At 33.7% G+C, this 21,498-nt stretch overlaps 2 protein-coding genes across 3 annotated transcripts in view; both read left to right on the forward strand.

Annotated features, from left to right (window-relative positions):
* Positions 1–21,498, forward strand: part of LOC111420849 (shavenoid) — a 372,982-nt gene that overhangs the window by 243,434 nt on the left and 108,050 nt on the right. The gene's annotated exons all lie outside the window — the stretch shown is intronic.
* Positions 78–19,548, forward strand: LOC111416002 (Ran-binding protein M). 2 transcript variants are annotated; one of them, XM_071198305.1, is made up of 9 exons: positions 78–343; positions 11,420–11,584; positions 11,646–11,836; positions 12,006–12,190; positions 17,311–17,423; positions 17,484–18,044; positions 18,101–18,234; positions 18,297–18,408; positions 18,467–19,548. In XM_071198305.1, the coding sequence occupies exons 1-9, from the start codon at positions 145–147 to the stop codon at positions 18,598–18,600; spliced, it is 1,794 nt and encodes a 597-aa protein (XP_071054406.1). In that variant the 5' UTR covers positions 78–144; the 3' UTR covers positions 18,601–19,548. The 2 variants fall into 2 exon arrangements, with proteins under 2 accessions (XP_071054406.1, XP_071054407.1); XM_071198306.1 differs by lacking the exon at positions 78–343 and adding an exon at positions 11,334–11,355.

The raw sequence follows: 21,498 nt of genomic DNA on the forward strand, positions 1-21,498 counted from the left end.
GGTTGCTATAGAAACGTACTAAAACACAGAGGTCGGTGTTGTCAGTTAAGATCTGACATCTATCAGCTGATCGAGTAACTTTAGTAAAGGAGACGAGTGTGCGCTCTTGTTGTGTATTTCGTCAAAGGGAAAGGGAGTTTAGAAATGGCCGCTGCGTGTAGTGGTCGGAGTGCGATGGATCAACAGCAAACGGGGCCCCAAAAGGCGGACACCGTCGACCGTTTGAAGTCGTTATATCCGGCGGTGAATGATGATAAAACCCCTTTACCCAGGACGTGGAATGCCGCCAAGAACTATACCTATATTGGCCTGTCCCAGAATAATCTGCGTGTCCACTACAAAGGTAAGATAAAAAAATTTTTCAAGGTTTTAGTTTTTTCTTTTCCAAAACATAATCCGAACGATACGAACCGTGGGTTAATATTTAAACGATTTCTTTTAACCGATTGAACTGTCAATGTGCTGGCGATTGCTAAATCGATCTTTGTTAAAAAAAGAAACCAAAAAAATAACCATGCAAACAAAGAAATCAGCTGATCGTGTTGGTTTTTATTAAAGGGTGAGTTTCATTTTTTATAAAATCTATAAATAATCATCCAATAATGAAATGTTTCATTCACTGAAAATATTTATGTAAGTTTTGTTTACACTAAACATTTTTTGACAGCACAAATGTTTGACAGTTGAATAACAACTTGTTATTTTTTGACGTTTAAACGTCATTTTATAAATTAACATCCGTATTCCTTTCGTTTTTCCTGACTCTCGCAATTTTACAATCCCCGTGGTCGTCTTGGTTGTGTTAGAATTTTCTAATTGGAAGCTCTCTTGCTTCATGCAACCACAACTTTCACTGAATAATATTTACAAAATCCTTATTCATAGCATTTATTTCAATATTTAACGTTTTGTTGTCCATTTCGTTTACTTACCTTGAAAGTGGAACATGTGCGTCTACGTCATAAAGGCAACAAAAATAGTTATTTCCTTGATAGGATTCTAACTAAAAGTGGTACAAAAATTAAAGCTAAATTGTGTTATTGAATATTTATATGCATAAAATATGAATATGATGCACGTTCAATATTTCATGGCCACAACCATTGTTTTAGAAGGTGATTGTAAACAAATTCTTCGTTGTAAACAACTGGCTGGATTAACTGAAAGATTTACATTATCTTTTAAATAACAACAATTTATCAGTTATTCATTTAATGGATTATTCCATCATTAATGTAGACAATTTGTCGTAGTTTAGCATAAAAATATTTATGTACAATTTAATTTGTTAATTTTAGATGATTGAAATAGATTGTTTTGATGTGAGAAAATGAAAAGTACGTGTTGTATTGTTTATATAAAATTGGTGTGGTCATTAATAGTGTTTACTCCTCGTTCATGGCCGATTGCGTAGCAGTTTTTAACGGTTTATAATTGCGTATTCAGTAGCGCAGGAGACCAACTGCTACCTGTACCTACCTGGACAATACCCCAACGACTTTGTAACAGGACCAATCCGGTCCAAACTCCCAAGCAGAATCCGCGCTCCACCAACAAACAGAACTTGTCCGTTGGCCCCTGAGCACCAGCAGCTTCAAGCCAATGACCCTTTCGATACGATGTAAACAACGCACGAAGCTTATTTTTTTAAAGATTCTATAACTTTAAATCGAGAAATAATCTTTAAAAAATAAATAACAATGATAAATGAAAAAAATTTCTTTTTAATATGGTAATATTATTATTAAAATTAAACTCTTTACTATTACATTATATTAGACTTAATAAGCATCAAGTTTTCTTATTACTTTTAATAGTTACTGTCTATAAATCGCGATTTTGAGAATTTTGAGTCTTATCACAGTCTATTCCACATTATAGTCTTTTGATTTAGTCCCCATATCTTCCCAATTTGCGACAGGATGATCCTTTATCATGAATCTGGTTCAATATCATACTCGAGAATGTCACACAAGAATTGCTAGGATGAAATTGCTGTTGGAAAATAGAGAGTGATGCAGAAGATATAATCTCGAGCTCTACTCAGCATATAGGGAGTATATATAAAAATCAGTGATATGTCCATACAATGAAAGACGATGACAACCTAAGAGAATATCAGCATAAACTCCCATTGGATCCAAGACAAGATATCTCAACCAGATGGAAGACGACACCAAAACTTTTGGCATCGTCAATTGGAGTAGGATGTCTTGTAACAGAACAGAATGGCGGAGGATGCTGAAACAGGCGAAGATCCACAAAGGGTTACCAATTTTCTTCCGACTTTAATATAACACAGTGTAATACCTCGGCCGCAAGCGACCTCGGCTTACTTAAGACGAAAAGTACGATGTTATTGTATAAAGCCGAGGTTGTTTGCTTCCGAGATGCTACATTTAATACTATTTTTGATAACGCAATGTAATACCTCGGCTGTAAGCGACCTCGGATGAAAAGAACGCTTTTATTCCATTAAGACGATTTCGATTGCGGCTCAAGTGCCATATTTGATACCATTTTGGATGACACATAGTGTAGTACCTCAGCCGCAACCGACCTCGGCTTAATTAAGATAAAAATTACGATGTCACTGTATAATTGATGAACTTACTAATTAATCATCTTATTGAACTAGTTTTGGATGAATTTTATCTTGTAACATTAAAGCACAAATCTAAACTGACCGGCAAAATAAACCGGCCACTTTAAATTAGCCAAAACTTCAAAGCTGGCTTTCTCGCGAACCGCGCATTCGATTTTGATGATTCTTTTTTTGATCGAAAGGTTGATTCTTTTGTAATAATCCTGCGATAGAAATTTTTATTCAGATATTAATTTGAGCATATACGGGCTGCAAGAACGAGAAAAACTTTTTTTCTCGAAATTTCTAATACCCTGTGGGTTGCAACTGCTACAGCAGATGGTGTTAACTGGAATCAAACGGAAGCCCAATCTTTTCTGAACATCTTATTTTTTTATTCACTCTATTATCTCTATTACTAACGAAGATGCAGTGTTTTAAAGCGAACGCCTGTAAAAACAAGACAAGCAAGCATAAAAAATCTAAGGTGGCGCGCTAGGTAGCGTATGTCATTTGTTTCGAATAGTAAATTGACAGTTGTTAAAGATTTTTACAGTCTTTTAACATAATAGCAATCCCGTTGTCAGTAACTGATGTTGCGCGTGTTGTTACTTTAATTGAGGATGGCAAAAGTCAGCAATACGTTGCCCATACATTGGGTATACCCTCAACAACAGTTCAGGATGCCTGGAATCAATATGTGGAAACAGGAAATTTCACTAGGCGGCAAGGTTTCGGTAGAAGACGAGTGACAACAGCAGTTGATGACCGATTTATTGTTCTAAACACTCTGAGGAATCGTAGCACGACAGCTGTAGAAACTCGGCATCATCTTCAAATGGTGCATGGGGTTGCCGTAAGTGGAAGAACTATTCACCGAAGACTTGATAAAAGTGATCTGACTGCAAGAAGACCTGCCAAAAGACCTCGGCTGCTCCAGAGACATCGGCGAACACGTCTTCAATTTGGGCGCGTACATATGAATTAGGGAATGGAACAATGGGGTAAGATGCTCTTCACTGACGCGTCTCGATTTTGTCTCCGGTCACCTGATGGTCGAGAATGAGTGTGGAGACGTCGTAATGAAAGGTTTGCGACCTGCACAATTTCGGAAAGAGTACCTTTCCATGGAGATTCTATTCCCATTTTATTGGTGACGTATTCATGCTAATGCATGACAATGCGCGACCGCACGTAGCACGTGTGGTTAACGAAAATCTTGATGAAGTAGGGTATTGAACGGATAGAGTGGCTAGCGTGCAGCCCGGACCTTAACCCTATCGAATATCTTTGGGACCAACTTGAGAAACGCGTTCGTCATCGTCCTGTCCTACCGGACAACCTTCAAGAGTTACGAATTGCTTTTGAAGAAGAGTTTGCCGCAATTGCTCACTGACATTAACAACATGCACCATTTGAAGACGACACCGAGCTTCTATAGCTGTCGTTCTACGATTGCTTAGAACAATAAAACTGTCATCAGCTGCTATTGTCGCTCGTCTTGTTTTCACAGGCGATCGCTTTAATATACTGCATCTTCGTTAGTAACAGAGATAATAGAGTGAATAAAAAAACAAAATGCTCAAAAAAGATTGGGCTACCATTTGATTCCAGTTAACACCCTCTGCTGTAGCAGTTGCACCCTACAGGGTATTACAAATTTCGAGAAAAAAAGGTTTTCTCATTCTTGCACCCCGTATATGCTCAAATTAATATCCGCATAAAAATTTCTATCGCAGGATTATTACAAAAGAATCAACCTTTCGATCAAAAAAAGAATCATCAAAATTGAATGAGTGGTTCGCAAGTAAGCCAGCTTTGAAATTGTGGCTACATTTTAGTGGCCGGTTTTTTTTGCCGGTCAGTGTATTAAAATTAATTTTGGATTTTTTAACGAAATCATAATACAAAATTTTATCTTAAATTTCTCTTTATCATTCTTATTTTCTCCATCTCTTTTCAGTGCTCATATAGTATTGAAATACAACAAGGGGAAGATGTACCGAACGGCCGTTGACTCACGGTTTGATGTCCGACCTTCATTAACTTCGGCTGGTTTTAGTTGTGTGTAACAGACAGCGTCGCGACGCTTCTTTTACGGCGCAATCGTACTCGAAATTCTAAACACCGTCGTCTCGGATGTGCTCTTTAGTGACCCTTGATGATCGTGTCGATGACTCACACCCGAAAATCCCTATTAAAATCATAGGTTTTTTTACACATCTTCATATTTTCTTTGTATATTCTAACTAGGAGCAGATGGAGAGAAAGCAGTAACTGCTGGGTAATAGATTACACTAATAATCGTAAATTTCGCAAGATAAACAGAAAATAATTCAATTAATAACTCAGTTAATAGTAATAATAAGCCGCTTAAAGGTTATTTTTGTTTGTACAATTCAAATTCAACGAGGAGTGGTTATTTTCTAGTTAGAAACATGTTTCACGTTGACCTGTGTTATTTATTTATTATGTGGCACAAAATACAAAGAATCTAAACAAAAGAGAAGAGAGAGAGTTAAGTTTGGATTTTATGGTTGATTAAACATGGACAATAGCTGATTATGATTTGGTTCAACGAAGAATAATTAACTGACGAGTATTTTTTTTGTATGGGTTGGGATGATGTTTATTTAAAAAATCCTTCTTTAAAAATTATATTGAAATCATTTAGAAAAAATTTCTTTGTTGTAAATGCGTTTTCTTTGAATATATTAGATTAGTTTAATGATTTATTTGTGAAACAAACACAAAAAGATAAAAAGGTTTGTTGGAAAAGAAGGTTATCAAAAAAAAAAAATAAATATTAAGCTTGTTTATTTTAAAATTATCATTAAAAGTAGTTATAAATAATATAATGAAATAAATGCAATATTTTACAACGCGCAAACGTTTTTTGCAATGTTTGTGTAAATATCGTTCGATATTTTGAAACGTTATACTCCGTCAAGTGCAAAGTCGATTGTCTTTCCTTTTTGCCGTAATATAAATTGCGTGGAATCGAGGAAGGGGAAAACGGAATCGTTAGAAATGGCACTTTGAAAGTGTTAAAAATAGATAAGCGCTTTCACGTAAATTTTAATTCTTCGTGTATGGGTTTCTGCAATAAAACTGGAATCGAAGAACGAAGTGATTAATAATGAAACGGATTAATAAATATTACATTAAAAAGCAAATTTTAACACATGCTTTAAATTAATATTTAGGTGCAGTCACTCAATGCGATTAGCTTTAACCTAATTAAATGTTGAGAATCAATAAACTTTTTCACGCTAAATTGCAGCAATGAAATAAAAGAGCCAAATTAAAACGTATAAATAGGTTTAAAATTTAATTTTCAACAATTCAATTCATTATACATCTTATTTAAGAATTTATAACAGATTTTTCTGGGTTGCCTATACGTACTGAATGGATTTGATTTATTAAATCTCATTGATTAACTATATTTAACCTATAAGTACGAAGGCTTTCACGGCCGGTGTTAATTAAACTAAAACTAGAACTAACATTAGCACTATCACTTGAACTAGAAATTTTCCGGTTAAGCTCTGCGTCTTTTGAAGCCCTGCGTGCTAAACCTGAATGTTTCTAGTTCTAGGTCTAATGTTAGTTCTAGTGACAGTGGTAAGTAGCGCTAGCTAGTATAAGATATCACTATGTTGCATACTTTTATTGAACTAACACTAGGTCTAGTGTTAGTTCTAGTTTTAATTGTTATGCAACGCTAGACCAAGAACTAGAATCATTTGGGTTTAGCCGTCTTAAGAGACGTCCGGCTAAACCTAAATGTTTCTAGTTCTAGTAACAGAGCAAGTATAAAACTAGAATTAACGGTATACCTAGAGTTAGACTCATTCGAGTTTAGCCGCACGTCTCTCTAGACGGATAAACCCGAATGATTCTAGTTCTTGGTCTAGTGTTAGTTCTAGTTTTACACTAGCACTATTACTAGAACTAACACGAGACCTAGAACTAGAATCATTCGGGTTTAGCCGTCTTGAGAGACGTGCGGCTAAACCCGAATGATTCTAGTTCTTGGTATAGTGTTAGTTCTAGTTTTACAGTAGCACTACTACTAGAACTAACACGAAACCTAGAACCAGAATCATTCGGGTTTAGCCGTCTTGAGAGACGTGCGGCTAAACCCGAATGATTCTAGTTCTTGGTCTAGTGTTAGTTCTAGTTTTACAGTAGCACTACTACTAGAACTAACACGAAACCTAGAACCAGAATCATTCGGGTTTAGCCGTCTTGAGAGACGTGCGGCTAAACCCGAATGATTCTAGTTCTTGGTCTAGTGTTAGTTCTAGTTTTACACTAGCACTATTACTAGAACTAACACGAGACCTAGAACTAGAATCATTCGGGTTTAGCCGTCTTGAGAGACGTGCGGCTAAACCCGAATGATTCTAGTTCTTGGTCTAGTGTTAGTTCTAGTTGTACACTAGCACTATTACTAGAACTAACACGAGACCTAGAACTAGAATCATTCGGGTTTAGCCGTCTTGAGAGACGTGCGGCTAAACCCGAATGATTCTAGTTCTTGGTCTAGTGTTAGTTCTAGTTTTACACTAGCACTATTACTAGAACTAACACGAAACCTAGAACCAGAATCATTCGGGTTTAGCCGTCTTGAGAGACGTGCGGCTAAACCCGAATTATTCTAGTTCTTGGTCTAGTGTTAGTTCTAGTTTTACACTAGCACAATTACTAGAACTAACACGAGACCTAGAACTAGAATCATTCGGGTTTAGCCGTCTTGAGAGACGTGCGGCTAAACCCGAATGATTCTAGTTCTGGGTCTAGTGTTAGTTCTAGTTTTACACTAGCACTATTACTAGAACTAACACGAGACCTAGAACTAGAATCATTCGGGTTTAGCCGTCTTGAGAGACGTGCGGCTAAACCCGAATGATTCTAGTTCTTGGTCTAGTGTTAGTTCTAGTTTTACACTAGCACTATTACTAGAACTAACACGAGACCTAGAACTAGAATCATTCGGGTTTAGCCGTCTTGAGAGACGTGCGGCTAAACCCGAATAATTCTAGTTCTTGGTCTAGTGTTAGTTCTAGTTTTACACTAGCACTATTACTAGAACTAACACGAGACCTAGAACTAGAATCATTCGGGTTTAGCCGTCTTGAGAGACGTGCGGCTAAACCCGAATGATTCTAGTTCTTGGTCTAGTGTTAGTTCTAGTTTTACACTAGCACTATTACTAGAACTAACACGAGACCTAGAACTAGAATCATTCGGGTTTAGCCGTCTTGAGAGACGTGCGGCTAAACCCGAATGATTCTAGTTCTTGGTCTAGTGTTAGTTCTAGTTTTACACTAGCACTATTACTAGAACTAACACGAGACCTAGAACTAGAATCATTCGGGTTTAGCCGTCTTGAGAGACGTGCGGCTAAACCCGAATAATTCTAGTTCTTGGTCTAGTGTTAGTTCTAGTTTTACACTAGCACTATTACTAGAACTAACACGAGACCTAGAACTAGAATCATTCGGGTTTAGCCATCTTGAGAGACGTGCGGCTAAACCCGAATGATTCTAGTTCTTGGTCTAGTGTTAGTTCTACTTTTACACTTACATTGTCATTAGAACAGCGTTTCTCAACCTGTGCCCCCCCCCCCCAGGGGGCGTCATAATTCTGCATGGGGGGCGCCAACACATCAAAATAAAAAAAAAGATAATTACTAATAAAAAATTAATGTCATTCTGACATTCCAAAAATTTAAGTAAGTACAGTACACATTTAAACTAATACACTCGTACTACTACCTATGTATTTAATTACTATAAATATGATTGTATCAGTAGGTACTATTAAATGCCAAATGAAACTAATAATAGACTCATCAGTACTAAATTAAAAGTAGCTGTAATGATTATAATTATTAGTGACTCCCTTGGGCCTGTCTCGCACAGCAAAGTTTTTCAAAAGAAGGTTTTATATTACAAATAGCCACTCTCAGTTCTTTGATCTATATTCAGTCGAGTCCTATATTTTGTCTTTAAAGCAGCCACCGCAGAAAATCCGGCTTCACAAAGGTAAGATGTTGAAAATGGCAATAATATACGAAATGCTCTTGTTTTCAGTGGAGAAAATGCATCATCCACTCCCGCCCAAAATTCAAAGAGAGTTGTATTACTAAATTCTCTCTATTACTAAATTTCGCCCCTTGCAGTAAAGTGTATGAAGATTTCTTCTTCTGCAGTTGAGAGACCTTCGTGAGTAGTTCGAAATGGATCCCTAACCCACTCGTAACTTGCTACCAATTTGTCGTCAGCAAGAAAATACTTTTCAAAATTCTGTGCCAACATGGCTAAATGACTTTCTATTGTTACAAAAACAACTTTCACATACTGTTCTTGTTCCTTGTATGTTTTGACACACTCCTTCACATTTGCAAACATTTCTAGTTTTTTTTGCTCCACAGCTCCTAATTTCTACAGAATGCACTAACTTTATCACTGCTATCCAACATATGTGTGTTTGCTCCTTGGAGTTGCAGATTCAGGGTATTTAATTTCTCGAATATATAACCAATTTCATCACAAATAAAGCATCTCGAAACTTTTTGGCTTCCAGGCGGTTTTCCTCTTCTAGAAAAGTGGCAATTTCCTCTTTTAACTCATAAACACGTTGTAGAAATTTCCCACGCGATGCCTTTCTGTGGATCATGCAATAGGTGCAGTCACATTGCGGAGATTTTTGTTTCACAAGTGCTTGTACGCTTTGGAATCTTCCACACATTGTAGAATCACCATTGGTGCATATTCCAACGCAATTCTTCCACTCTATGTTTGCCTCATTAATAAAATCATTTAAAATATCAAACAAAGCGAGTGCTGTTGCTTTGAGTTCTCTACGTATGCAGAAAAGTAGTTCTTCTACTACCGATATACGATCACAAAATCAGACATAGGCAATTAAATGAGCGTTTTATTGCTATCTGTTGCCTCGTCAAGCTGAATTGAAAACAATTTGTCACACAACTTTTCAAGAAGCTGATGCTGTACATCTTCGGCTATATCACCAATTCGGCAGACAACAGTATAATTTGAAAGAGGTATGAATTGTAATTCTTTGGCAAAATTATCTCTAAACATAGTTTCTACAATCTCCATCGCAACTGGCAGAATAAGGTCTTCACCAATGGTGTGAGGCCTTTTATATCTGGCTATTTTATATGATAGTTTGTAAGAGGCAAGTAAAACTTTTTTTTTCATAAACAAAGTTTTTTTGCAGAATGATATTTGCTCTTCATATATATGACTAATTTTAATTCAAAGAATTCTCGGGGCTTGTTAACGTACTCACTATGAAGTGTTTCCAAATGGCGTCTAAGTTTATTAGGTTTCATGCTGGCTGCTGCCAAAATTTTTAAACAAATGACGCAAAAGAAAGGTAGGGGGGCGCCATAAAAATTGTTATTGAAAATTGGGGCCCGAATACTGAAACGTTGAGAAACGGTGCATTAGAACTAACATTAGACCTAGAACTAGAAACATTTTTATTTAGCCGGGCGTCTCTTAAGAGGGCTAAACCTCAATGATTCTAGTTCTTGGTCTAGCGTTGCATAACAATTAAAACTAGAACTAACACTGGACCTAGAACAAGAAACATTCGGGTTTAGCTGTGCGTCCTCAAACGCACTGGTAAACCCGAAACTTTCTAGTTCTAGGTCTAGTGTTAGTTCTAGTTTTATACTATCACTAGAACTGGCACAAGACCTAGAACTAGAATTATTCGGGTTTAGCCGTCTTGAGAGACGTGTGACTAAATCCGAATGTTTCTAATTCTAGGTCTAGTATTTGTTTGAACGAAAAGTAGAACTAATACTAGACCTAGAACTAGAAACTTTATTAAGCTAAATTTATTTTTTAAAAATGTATGATTTTATTCGATATCAATATCATATCAACCCACAACTGATCATCTCATTGCTGCGCCTCGGCTCTAATTAAAATGAGAAATTTATATTTGATCCGATTAAGTCGAGACTCTACAATTAATATCAATACGAAACTGATCATCACATTACTGTGGCTCAACTTTAATTGAAGTGGGAAATATATGATTTTATCTGCTAGGGATAATGCTTCCTGTTCTTTCTCACTTACTCCATCCTTAAATACCTATGTGGAAGTATTTACTGTTGAAACTATAAAGAAAAGCTAAATGTACTAATTAAATAGTAATTAGAACTTTCTAGTATAAAAATTAAAATCATATTGATTTTATCAATGTGACATCTTTTATGAAATGATTTAAATAAATGTTGTAGGAAAATGAAATTAAATTGAAAGGGAAAAAAGATTTTCTGGATGTGATGCTGCTTCTATTTTGAGAATGTAAAGATGGAAGTTTTGTTTGTTTTTCAAGTAGTATATTTTTACTGATTAACGCCCCAAACTGCAACAGACCGGTTCTAATTATACATCATTTTGATGACGCCCCGCTGCACGGTTAGTGCTCTGTCATTTCCTTTATTTATACATGTTTCATCAAACAATGCTCAGCTTATTTTCGTTGAATCTATTTGTGATTCAAAAAAATTTTTTTAATGCGTAAAAACCACAAAAAATGATCAATAATAAACGTGGAAGTGTGATTTTAATGTATTCTAGTAGTGGTGCTTAAGCAACCTTTATAAAAGAGCATCTACTGTTCTACATTAAATCTAGGTCACAAGGCATATTACATTTATTTTCGGTTTACGGTTGTGGTATTTTAATAGGAAAAATTTCATGTAGAATAACGTAACTTTGATGTTTTTTTTTTTTAAATATTGATAGCGATTGACAATTTTCTCTTTCTTTTTAGGACATGGTAAAACACATAGAGATGCAGCAAGTGTTCAAGCAACTCATCCAATTCCTGCGGCGTGTGGATTGTACTATTTTGAAGTGAAAATTGTTAGTAAGGGACGTGATGGTTATATGGGTATCGGATTATCTGCACAAGGTGTCAATATGAATAGATTGCCTGGTTTGTAATTTTAACGTTTTGGGTAATTTTTTAGAATTAATTTAAATTAATTAAATGCTAGGTTGGGATAAGCAGTCATATGGTTATCATGGTGATGATGGCCATACGTTCTGCTCATCTGGTACAGGGCAACCCTATGGACCAACATTTACAACGGGCGATGTAATCGGATGTGGTGTTAATCTTATAGAAAACACATGTTTTTACACTAAAAACGGCCATCACCTCGGCACAGCCTTTACAGATCTACCTGTAAGTATGATTCATTTAAAATAAAATAAATGGATTTCTTGGAGCAATGATGATGAAGAGGGATTATGATTTTGTTTGGTTAGTTTAAGATCACATGAATTTAAAACGTTTATTATTCGAAATGTTTCAGTTGTTATTAACTTTTACCTTGAAAATTTACTTGCATTAGCCAAATTTATATCCAACTGTCGGACTACAAACGCCGGGGGAAGTGGTCGATGCCAATTTTGGACAGGAACCGTTTGTTTTCGATATCGAGGACATGATCAAGGAATTAAGGGCTAGTACACGACTTTCTATACAGGATTTTCCGGTACCCGAAGGACAAGGCGAATGGCAAGCACTTTTAAACAAGTTAGTTTGTATTTTTATTCTCATTTATATTTCTTATATACAGTCTGTCCGTAAAGTAACGGATATAGGCGATAAAATCATTATAAACGGTTTATGGAAAAATCCCTGAAACGAGTCTACAGTTTTAATTTTTTCGATGTAGATTTTAAATTTTTTTCGCCATTTTTAAACGTGTTATGACGTCATCGATATTTTTTTTTAAATAGCAATCCCCCATTTTTATTACGGAATATGAAAGAGGATGTTTTTCTGAATCTAGTACAGTCAATATTAATATTGGTTACATAAGAAAATTTTCGAGAAAAATTACTTTAAAGTTTAACTACTTCAAATTTGCTTGATATTATAAGAATACCAGTAGCAGTAGCCATGAGTAACTATGGTAACCCATTATTTTAAACAATGTTCTAAGTGTCAAAAACTGATGTGGTGGCGCGCACCATCCTGTTGGAATAACTACCATTGGAATTCAGGTGGGATAACTTTATGATATCGTTTTGAAAAAATCTAAACATCTCCCTCCAGTTAACGTTTCCTCAAAAAGTAAGAACTCAGGACAGTATCCCATACGATGTCGCTCCACATATTGATCTTTTGCGGATATTGGGTGTGCGACTTTCTTGCGCAATGTGGATTTTGGGTAGCCCAATTTTGTCTATTTACTTGTCCACTCAATGTGAATGTTCCCTCGTCGGAAAAAATATGTTTTTGACAAAGTCTTCGTCATCGTAACAAAAAATGTTACGATAATGATGATGTTACGATGATATAAAGAAAAAAATTTAAATCTTGAGACCCGTTTCAGGGATTTTTCCATAAACCGTTTATAATGATTTTATCGCCTATATCCGTTACTTTGCGGACACACTGTATACAGTGTCCGCCAAAAAGTCAGCAACACCCGTTTTATTTCTGTTCCATTGCATCTACATTTCTGAAATTTGGTTTATGTGAGAGGTTCATACCGACCTTTCTATCTAAAGTATTTTCAAGATGGTGGCCACTTCCGGTCCCCCGAAAGTACATCATATCTTTAGGTACTACGCCAGAAATGTTCGCAATTTAATAGTGATTTTTTTAATAATGTATTTCTTGTGAACCATGCTACTATAGAAGTCACAAGTCAAACAACAAAAGTCGTTAGTTTTGCAAAAAAAATTAATTTGATTGAGTTAAGGTTGAAAGAATTTATGCCTATTAAGTTTGATACACGATTTCTAAAAAAGAAGTAGTGCAAGTAGTTTGGCAAGTAATTTTAAAAGATGGCCTGTTTAGTCAAGTTTCCAAAATGGTACAGCACTTGCCATTTTTCTTTTCATAAAGAATATTATTTCTTGTTTTTCTGCAAAAAGCACGTTATTTGAAAAATTCATACTTTCCTATACCATTATTTACTCTTTATTATCTAAGTATTTACTCTTTATTTCCTCTTAACTTTGTTAGAAGATGTGCCAGTCACTATCTACGAACTACAAAATGTGGTTTCAACAAGTCCCCTATGTCTTGCAAAAGGACTGTTTCAAATAAGGTTAACCTAAAGACAAAATTAAACAAACAAAAGGCATTATTAATTTATTTATTATTAATTTTATAGCGTTATTTTCTTAAAACTAAAGCAAATGCTCATTATTTGCCGTCGGCACTTATAAATCTTTTTGCATTTATTTCTTCTGCTGTTGTATAAATATTGTGGCGTAGTTCGGCGAGATTTTCAATCGGTTTTTAATACACTGTTTCTTTTATGCAATCCTAATAATAAAATCAAGGAGATTTAGGCCCAGAGAATGAGGAGGCCACGTAATTGAACCAAGACGCTCAATTCATCTTTCTGGATATTCTGTATGCAATCCCGTACAGGACAAGCATAATGAGCTGGCCAACCATCTTGAAACCACATTTCTCTGTAGATATCAGGGATCAATATTGGGCCCTCTGCTGTTTACCGTTTATACGTCCTTATTGCATAATTGTATCAAATATTGTAATGTGGAGTATGCGGATGACACTACTAGTACTATGGTTTTCCGTTTAATGATTATGAAAATGCTGTAGATAAAATTAATTGTGATCTTCAGAGACTGTCAATTATGTTCGTGAACATTGTTTGTTTTTGAATACGGGATTTGGTATTGAGAGACACGTTCAACAACTGCAATCATTGGTTAAAATCAGTGTTGATAATAATGTGATTCCTATATCACTACAGGAGAAGAATTTGGGTCTTATTATTGACAATACATTTCGATATCGGTAGCGTATTTCTAGACTTATAGGTTTGAGTTTTCTAAACCTGAAGGTTTTGTATCCTTTTACGAATGTTTTCAGCATCAAGCTTAAGACAATTTTATGTGAAAGCACTGTGCTGTTCATTTTTAATTATTGTGCTCCAGTTTTCGGTCCTTATCTCGACGTTGCAGACGTGTCTAGCATGCAGCGTGTGCAAAATGCTTGTATGCGGTACATTTTCGGCATAAGAAAATATGACCATATAACTTATAAATTAAAGGATCTTGGATGGCTTAATATGAGGTCTTGTATTAAAATGCTATTGTACTTACACTTTATCATAACCTGATTGTTGGTCGCAATCCACCTTACTTAGCTAGAAAGATTTATTTTAGAGGTGACTTGCATAGTGTCAATATCAGAAATAGAAATGTCCTAAGCATATTAACTAAGTATATTCTCTATACAACTCTATCCCAGATTATACAGGATGTCTCACGTAACTGGTTCGTTAAAACTTTTTTAGGTTCCACTATTCGTAGAGGTTTGAAATTTTGGTAGCATGGGTTGTTCATTCTAAACATTCAATCTAAAATATTTTCAAGATGGCCACCACTTTCGGTCTACCGGAAGTAGACCACAACTTCGTTATTTTAAATGGAATGCAATAGTTTTTATTACACCTTTCAATTATACATAAAAAAATATGTTGACTTTCATAAAAGTTGTTGGTACCTAGCATTTTTCGTTTTCGAGTTATTTTGATTTTAACCTTTTTTTGGCAAATTTCACCATGCTCTTTAAAAGCCCATATCTCAGTTAACGTTCATTAAAAAAAAAAAAACTAAATTGGCACGATTACTCTTCAGATGTTGTCAAATAGATTGTCATTTCTTGTATCAATACAGTTATACAGGGTGGTCAAAAATTGAATTACCGTTTCTCCATATTCAATGGCAAGAAAGTCGAAAATTTTAAATGGAATGTCCCGTATTTTTTTACCCTATCAGAAAGGGAATTTAATTCTCTACAAATTATCTATAAACATTCCTATATCTATTTATTGTAGTTTCCCTGATATTGGGAAATTAATCAAAGCATGCACGGAATGCGGGAAAACATTTGATTTTTTTATTAGAAGGCCATGGAATTTTGACAGTTTTTGGTCTATATTTGTGTTATTGTTGTTGTTACTTACTTTTGATCACGAGTGAAAGTCATTGTATATCATGGCAAATTAATCCAACGCCGATATTTTAAATTTGTTTTATATTCATGGCGAATGTAATAAATTTATATGTTTTCTATGTCTGATTTTGATTAATTTTCCAATATCAGGGAAACTACAATAAATACGTATAGGAATGTTTATAGATAATTTGTAGAGAATTAAATTCCCTTTCTGATAGTGTAAAGAAATGTGGGGTGTTCTATTTAAAATTTTCGATTTTCTCGCAATTGAATATTGAGAAACGATAATTCAATTTTTGACCAGCCTATATAAGATTCTCTGTTACAACAAATGACAATCTATTTGGCAGCATCTGTAGAGTAGTCGTGCCAATGCAGAGCTTTTTTGAATGATCGTTAGCTGAGATATGGGCTTTTAAAGACCTTGGTGAAATTTGTCAAAAAACACTTAAAATCGCTTAAAAACGCTAGGTACCAACAACTTTTATCAAAGTCAACATATTTTTTTACGTATAATTGAAAGGTGTAATAAAAACTATAGCATTCCATTTAAAATAACGAAGTTGTGGTCTACTTCCGGTAGACCGGAAGGGGTGGCCATCTTGAAAATATTTTAGATCGAAAGTTTAGAATGAACAACCCATGCTACCAAAATTTCAAACCACTACGAATAGTGGAACCATAAAAAGTTCTAACGAACCAGTTACGTGAGACAGCCTGTATAAAGGTTGGGCATGGCCGTGTGTTTAAGTGTTTGTTGTTTAATTGCCTTTTTAACATGCAGTGATTTTAACATTGGGGAACATCTCGGAAGGTTATTAAATTTTATGTTATGTTGTTTGATAGCATTGGTTTAAATTTTAATTCTTTAAGATCGCTAATTTAGGGATAATACGGAATTTTACCTTTAAGTCTTTTTAGGCATTTACTGGCTTGTTTTGATAGCTTTTTTTAAGTTTAAGGCTGCGGTGAAAGAACAGTAATGGTCTTTTGGCCATGGCACTGAATCCGCGACCTTATGATTCTTCAACAGTTATTATTATTATTTTTCTTTTGTTTTTTTTTTTTTAAGTTTAATTAGCATTAATACAGTTTTTGCATATATGTATTGTTGAAGAATAAACTATTATTATTATTATATTGAGCGGCACATCTTCCAACAAAGCTGTTAAATTATTTTGGAGGAAACACAAATAACATACGAAAGTATGAATTTTTTAAATAAGCATGCAGAAAAACACGCAATAATATTTTTTAGGATAAGAAAAATGGCAAGTATTATAGCATTTTGGAATCTTGACTAAACAGGCCATCTTTTAAAATAACTTGCCACAGGTGTTGTACTACTCCTTTGTTTAGAAATCGTGTGTCAAACTTAATAGATATACATTCTTTCAACCTTTAACTCAATCAAATTAATACTTTTTTTTGTAAAACTAACGACTTTTGTTGTTTGATGTGACTGCTATAGTAGCATGGTTCATGAGGCACGTAGTACCTAAAGATATGATGTACGGGACCGATTTTTAACATTTCAAAAATATGTTTATTACCACTTAACTAAGACACATCGAATTTTTTTCTTATTTTTACCAGAACAAGTATGGGTTGGCCTCTCACCCGCTTGACCTTGAGTTTCGGGACACCTGTATATTATATTTCTTCTTAATTTAGTAATATTCCTTAATTTTCTTTTAATTTAGAATGGTCTCAACATACTTAGTACATCACGGATACTCAAATACAGCGGAAGCATTCGCTCATATAACAGGACAAACTTTTTCAGAAGACATAGGATCAATAAAGAATAGACAAAGTAAGATTTTCAAAAAAAAAGAAACCTCATTTATTCCACTAAAAACCTTTTAATTTTTAGGAATTTTAAAACTTGTTTTAGCGGGTAGAATGGGCGAAGCAATCGATAAAACAACCCGTTTATATCCAGGATTATTGGAACGCAACCAAAATCTTCTATTTATGCTCAAGTGCCGTCAATTTGTCGAAATGGTGAACGGTTCTGATGTGGAAGTTTGTCCCCGAAAGAATCCAATGTATAATTCAACCTCGCCCTACAGTTTGTCACCACGACCCGGAAGTCCAATACAAACGTCCGTTATACAATCGACTAAAAGTTACGGTAGCAATAAAGCAAAACCACCTCCAGCCACCGTCGAAGAACTTAACAATCAAAATAACGTCGTTGCTTTAAATGGCAACAGTTGCGGTGGTGGGGACGAGGCTGTGATAAAACCGGAAGACAGCGACATCGAAATGGATACAGAGGAGGTCCAAAACGGACATTCGGATTCGTGTAATGGAAAAAATATCACGACCAACTCTTCTTCAACAAATGGATATCAAAACGGGAATAATTGTACGAATAACATTATGTTTTCAGAAAATAATTCATGTTTTGATGATGAAGATGAAGACATGGGTAAAATTACTTTGAATATGCGCAACAAATATAATTATGATAAATTTAATTTACAGATATTGATGGACCTGTAATTAGAAAATGTTGTAAACCAGCAGTAGAAAGAATTTTAGAATTTGGAAGAGAATTAAATAGTATGAGTCAAAAATTAGGAACTGAAAATCAGGAAAAAAATCAAAAAATGTTAGTTGTAAGTAGACCTCAACCCAAAAAAAATTGTTTTAAACTAATCAAAAAAAAATCTTTTTATAGGATGCATTTAGTTTACTAGCTTATTCAAATCCATGGGCAAGTCCTGTTGGTTGGCAATTGGATCCAGTTCAAAGAGAATCTATATGTGCTTCCTTAAATTCAGCTATTTTAGGTAAAAATTAATCCGAATCAAATCAAACGATTTTTTATGTATATAAATTTATTTTTAGAATCGAGTAATAGGCCAAGAAGACCACCGTTAGAAGTGGCAATGGCTCATGCTCAGGAATTAGTTCGTTTGATGTCAAATACGGGAATTAGTTCATGCGCTTTTGCGTCCATATCGGATCTCTTGGAACACTGACCCCTCTTGATACCACCAGTACTAACACACTGACTGCCATCCGAAGTAAAGCAACGTGTTGTTGGTAAAGATTGGGCCCCAAAAATGATTTTTTGAAAAGAAAAAACCAAAAAAGAAATAAAAATGAAGATTAAGAGACAAAAAAGAATCGAAAATAAAAGAATAACGAAGAAAAGAAATTAATAATAAGGATTAAAAAAATAAAAAAAAAACGGTGAAGCTGTGTAAATTATTTTTTAAAATTAAGTGAATTTTAAAAGTTTTATTATTAATTAACAAATAAACTCTGTAGTACAAGAAGTGAACTTATATTTTGTTTCTTCGTTTTTGATCTTCATATCAAGTTGTATTTTATTAATGATTTATTAATTTTTTAATAACTTTTTTCTTTGATTATTTCTCAATTTTTTTTTGGGGGTGATTTTGTTAATGATATGGTCGTGTGGATGAAGTATATTGCTCGATATAAAAAATGAATTTAGAGGAAGTGTTGTGTGTTCTTCACAGATTATTAATTTGTTATTTTGATTTTGTTAAAAATTCGATCTGTTTATAAAGAATCTAAATTTCGCAATGAAAACAATCGAAAATAAACAAAAAAAATATTTTTAGAATTTAACAATTTTTTATCAACGACTAAAGTTTTTGGGAATAAAATCAAAATATAAAATTTTCAATCTGTTTTCTAGGTAATAAAAAAAAATTATTCAAAGTTTTTTAGTTTTTATCAGTTATTCGATTTCTTATTAATTTAATTGTCTTTTAGTTCTCGTTTTGGGCTTCTAATGATACAAATTTTATATTCACAATTTAATTTCGACGTGTTATTTAAGTATACCAACTGTTAGTTTAGTAGTTGACCTGTAAATATGAACAATAATATACATAAATATGTTAAAAATAATTAATTTTTCGACGTAAGTCAAATAAAAACTAACAAATACCAAATTTTTTTTAAATTTATTTTAACACGTTCACTGCTAGAACGTTTTTAATTTAGTTTAAGTTCGGGTTATTTTCGCCCACATTCATGGAAATTCGTCTTTGCCATAATGACCACGTCGGCGCTGTGAAATACAAAAACATCACGAAATCGAAATTGGGACAAAAATCGAACCACGAACTTGTAAATATCTTGAATAATTTATCTGACTGAAGATATGTGATGTATTCTTTTTTTATTAGCACTTCTTTTCCAACTTAAATTGCTATTACAAGATAATCTTAAATTAAGATATACTTAGCAATGTCCTTAATGTATTGTCATCATTAATTGAAGTGACTAGTCAACATATTGTATAAGGTTATCCAAGTCCCTATGAACGTATCCCCCCGCAAAGGCCCTTCTGTGACGTCATTGGAAGAATTGACATTTCTATGTTTTTATTTACACAGTGTATTTCACTTAAGAAGCAATATACGAAAATATAAAAAAAAAGATAAAAAAATTAAAAAGATATTAAAATATAAAGCGAAACATTAACGGTTATAATAAAATTTTATTATTGTTAGGTTATCCAACTTGACTCGGTTACCATGGTGATTAAGATCCAAATATTGCAGGTGCTTGTCAAAATTGAAATTGAATTTAATTTTTTTTAAGGAAAAAGTCTCATTTAATTGGTTAAAAGGCTGTATTTAACTCAAAATTGGTTTATCTAGGGTATTATAAATAAGGTAAGTGGATTAAATTAAAAAAAAAGATATTTTTAATTAGGTTAGAATTGATAAAAAAATCGGAATAAAATTTTATTATTTTAAGGTTATCCAACTTGACTCGGTTACCATGGTGATTAAGATCCAAATATTGCAGTTGCTTGTCAAAATTGACGTTGAATTTAAGTTTTTTTGATGAAAAACACATAATTAATTGGATTTAAAGGTTGTATCTAATTCAAAATGGGTAAATGGATGAAATTACAAGCAAGGTAAGTGGATTAAATCAAAAAAAAAATTTTTAGATCAATTAAAATGTACAAGAATTTATGGTTAAATAACAATTAAAACTAACACTAGACCTAGGACTAGAAAGTTTTAGGTTTAGCCGGACGTCTTAAAAAGTCTGAAGACACACAGCTAAACCCGAATAGTTAGTTCTAGTGATAGTGCTAGTGTAAAACTAGAACTAACACTAGACCTAGAACTAGAAACAGTCGGGTTTAGTCGTGAAAAAACTTACACTTCTCAATGTCAACTTTAATTTTATTATTATACCAAAAAGTTCGAACTTTCAACTTTTAATTTTCACATATTTGCCAACTTCATAAAAAATCCTTTAAAATGAGTCCAAACTCGACATATTTAACTTTAATATTAATGGAAATACAATCACTTCCGGTTTGAAACGTCAACGTCAATTTTGACATATTTGTCATCTTCATTAAAAAACGTTTAAAATGAGTCCAAAGATGATGCACTTATCTCAAAAAACAAAAAAGTTAGAATAAAAAACGTTAAACCCGAAGTTAATAACAATGAAGATAGCAATTTAATTTTTAAATATTAATACCAACCTTAATTTTTAATTTTTTTTTTATTATATTTTTGTTTTTGTGACAAATATAAAGACATTTTATAAAAATTAAGAATATGTCAAAATGACATTGACATTTCAAATCGGAAGTTGGTTATATCTCGAGTAATATTGGAATTAAACGTATCATGTTTGGGCTCATTTTAAAGGATTTTTCACAACGATTACAAATATGTCAAAATTGACGTTGACATTTCTAACCGGAAGTTGATCATAACTTCATTAATATTGAAGATAAATATGTCGTGTTTGTACTCATTTCAAAGGATTTTTGATGAAGATTACAAATATGTCAAAATTGAGGTTGATATTTTAAATCTGAAGTTAGTTATCATATAATGGACAAATGGACAACTTCATGGTGT

Source organism: Onthophagus taurus, chromosome 7 (genome assembly GCF_036711975.1).
Source record: "Onthophagus taurus isolate NC chromosome 7, IU_Otau_3.0, whole genome shotgun sequence".
In the NCBI taxonomy this organism is placed as follows: Eukaryota; Metazoa; Arthropoda; class Insecta; order Coleoptera; family Scarabaeidae; genus Onthophagus; species Onthophagus taurus.

What these genes read in the sequence shown, in the direction of transcription:
- LOC111416002 (XM_071198305.1), top strand. Translation starts at nt 145, where the DNA reads ATGGCCGCTGCGTGTAGTGGTCGGAGTGCGATGGATCAACAGCAAACG. An exon ending in CAGCCTTTACAGATCTACCT is followed by an intron (nt 11,837 to 12,005) that starts GTAAGTATGATT and finishes TACTTGCATTAG; the next exon opens with CCAAATTTATATCCAACTGT. An exon ending in ATCAATAAAGAATAGACAAA is followed by an intron (nt 17,424 to 17,483) that starts GTAAGATTTTCA and finishes TTTAATTTTTAG; the next exon opens with GAATTTTAAAACTTGTTTTA.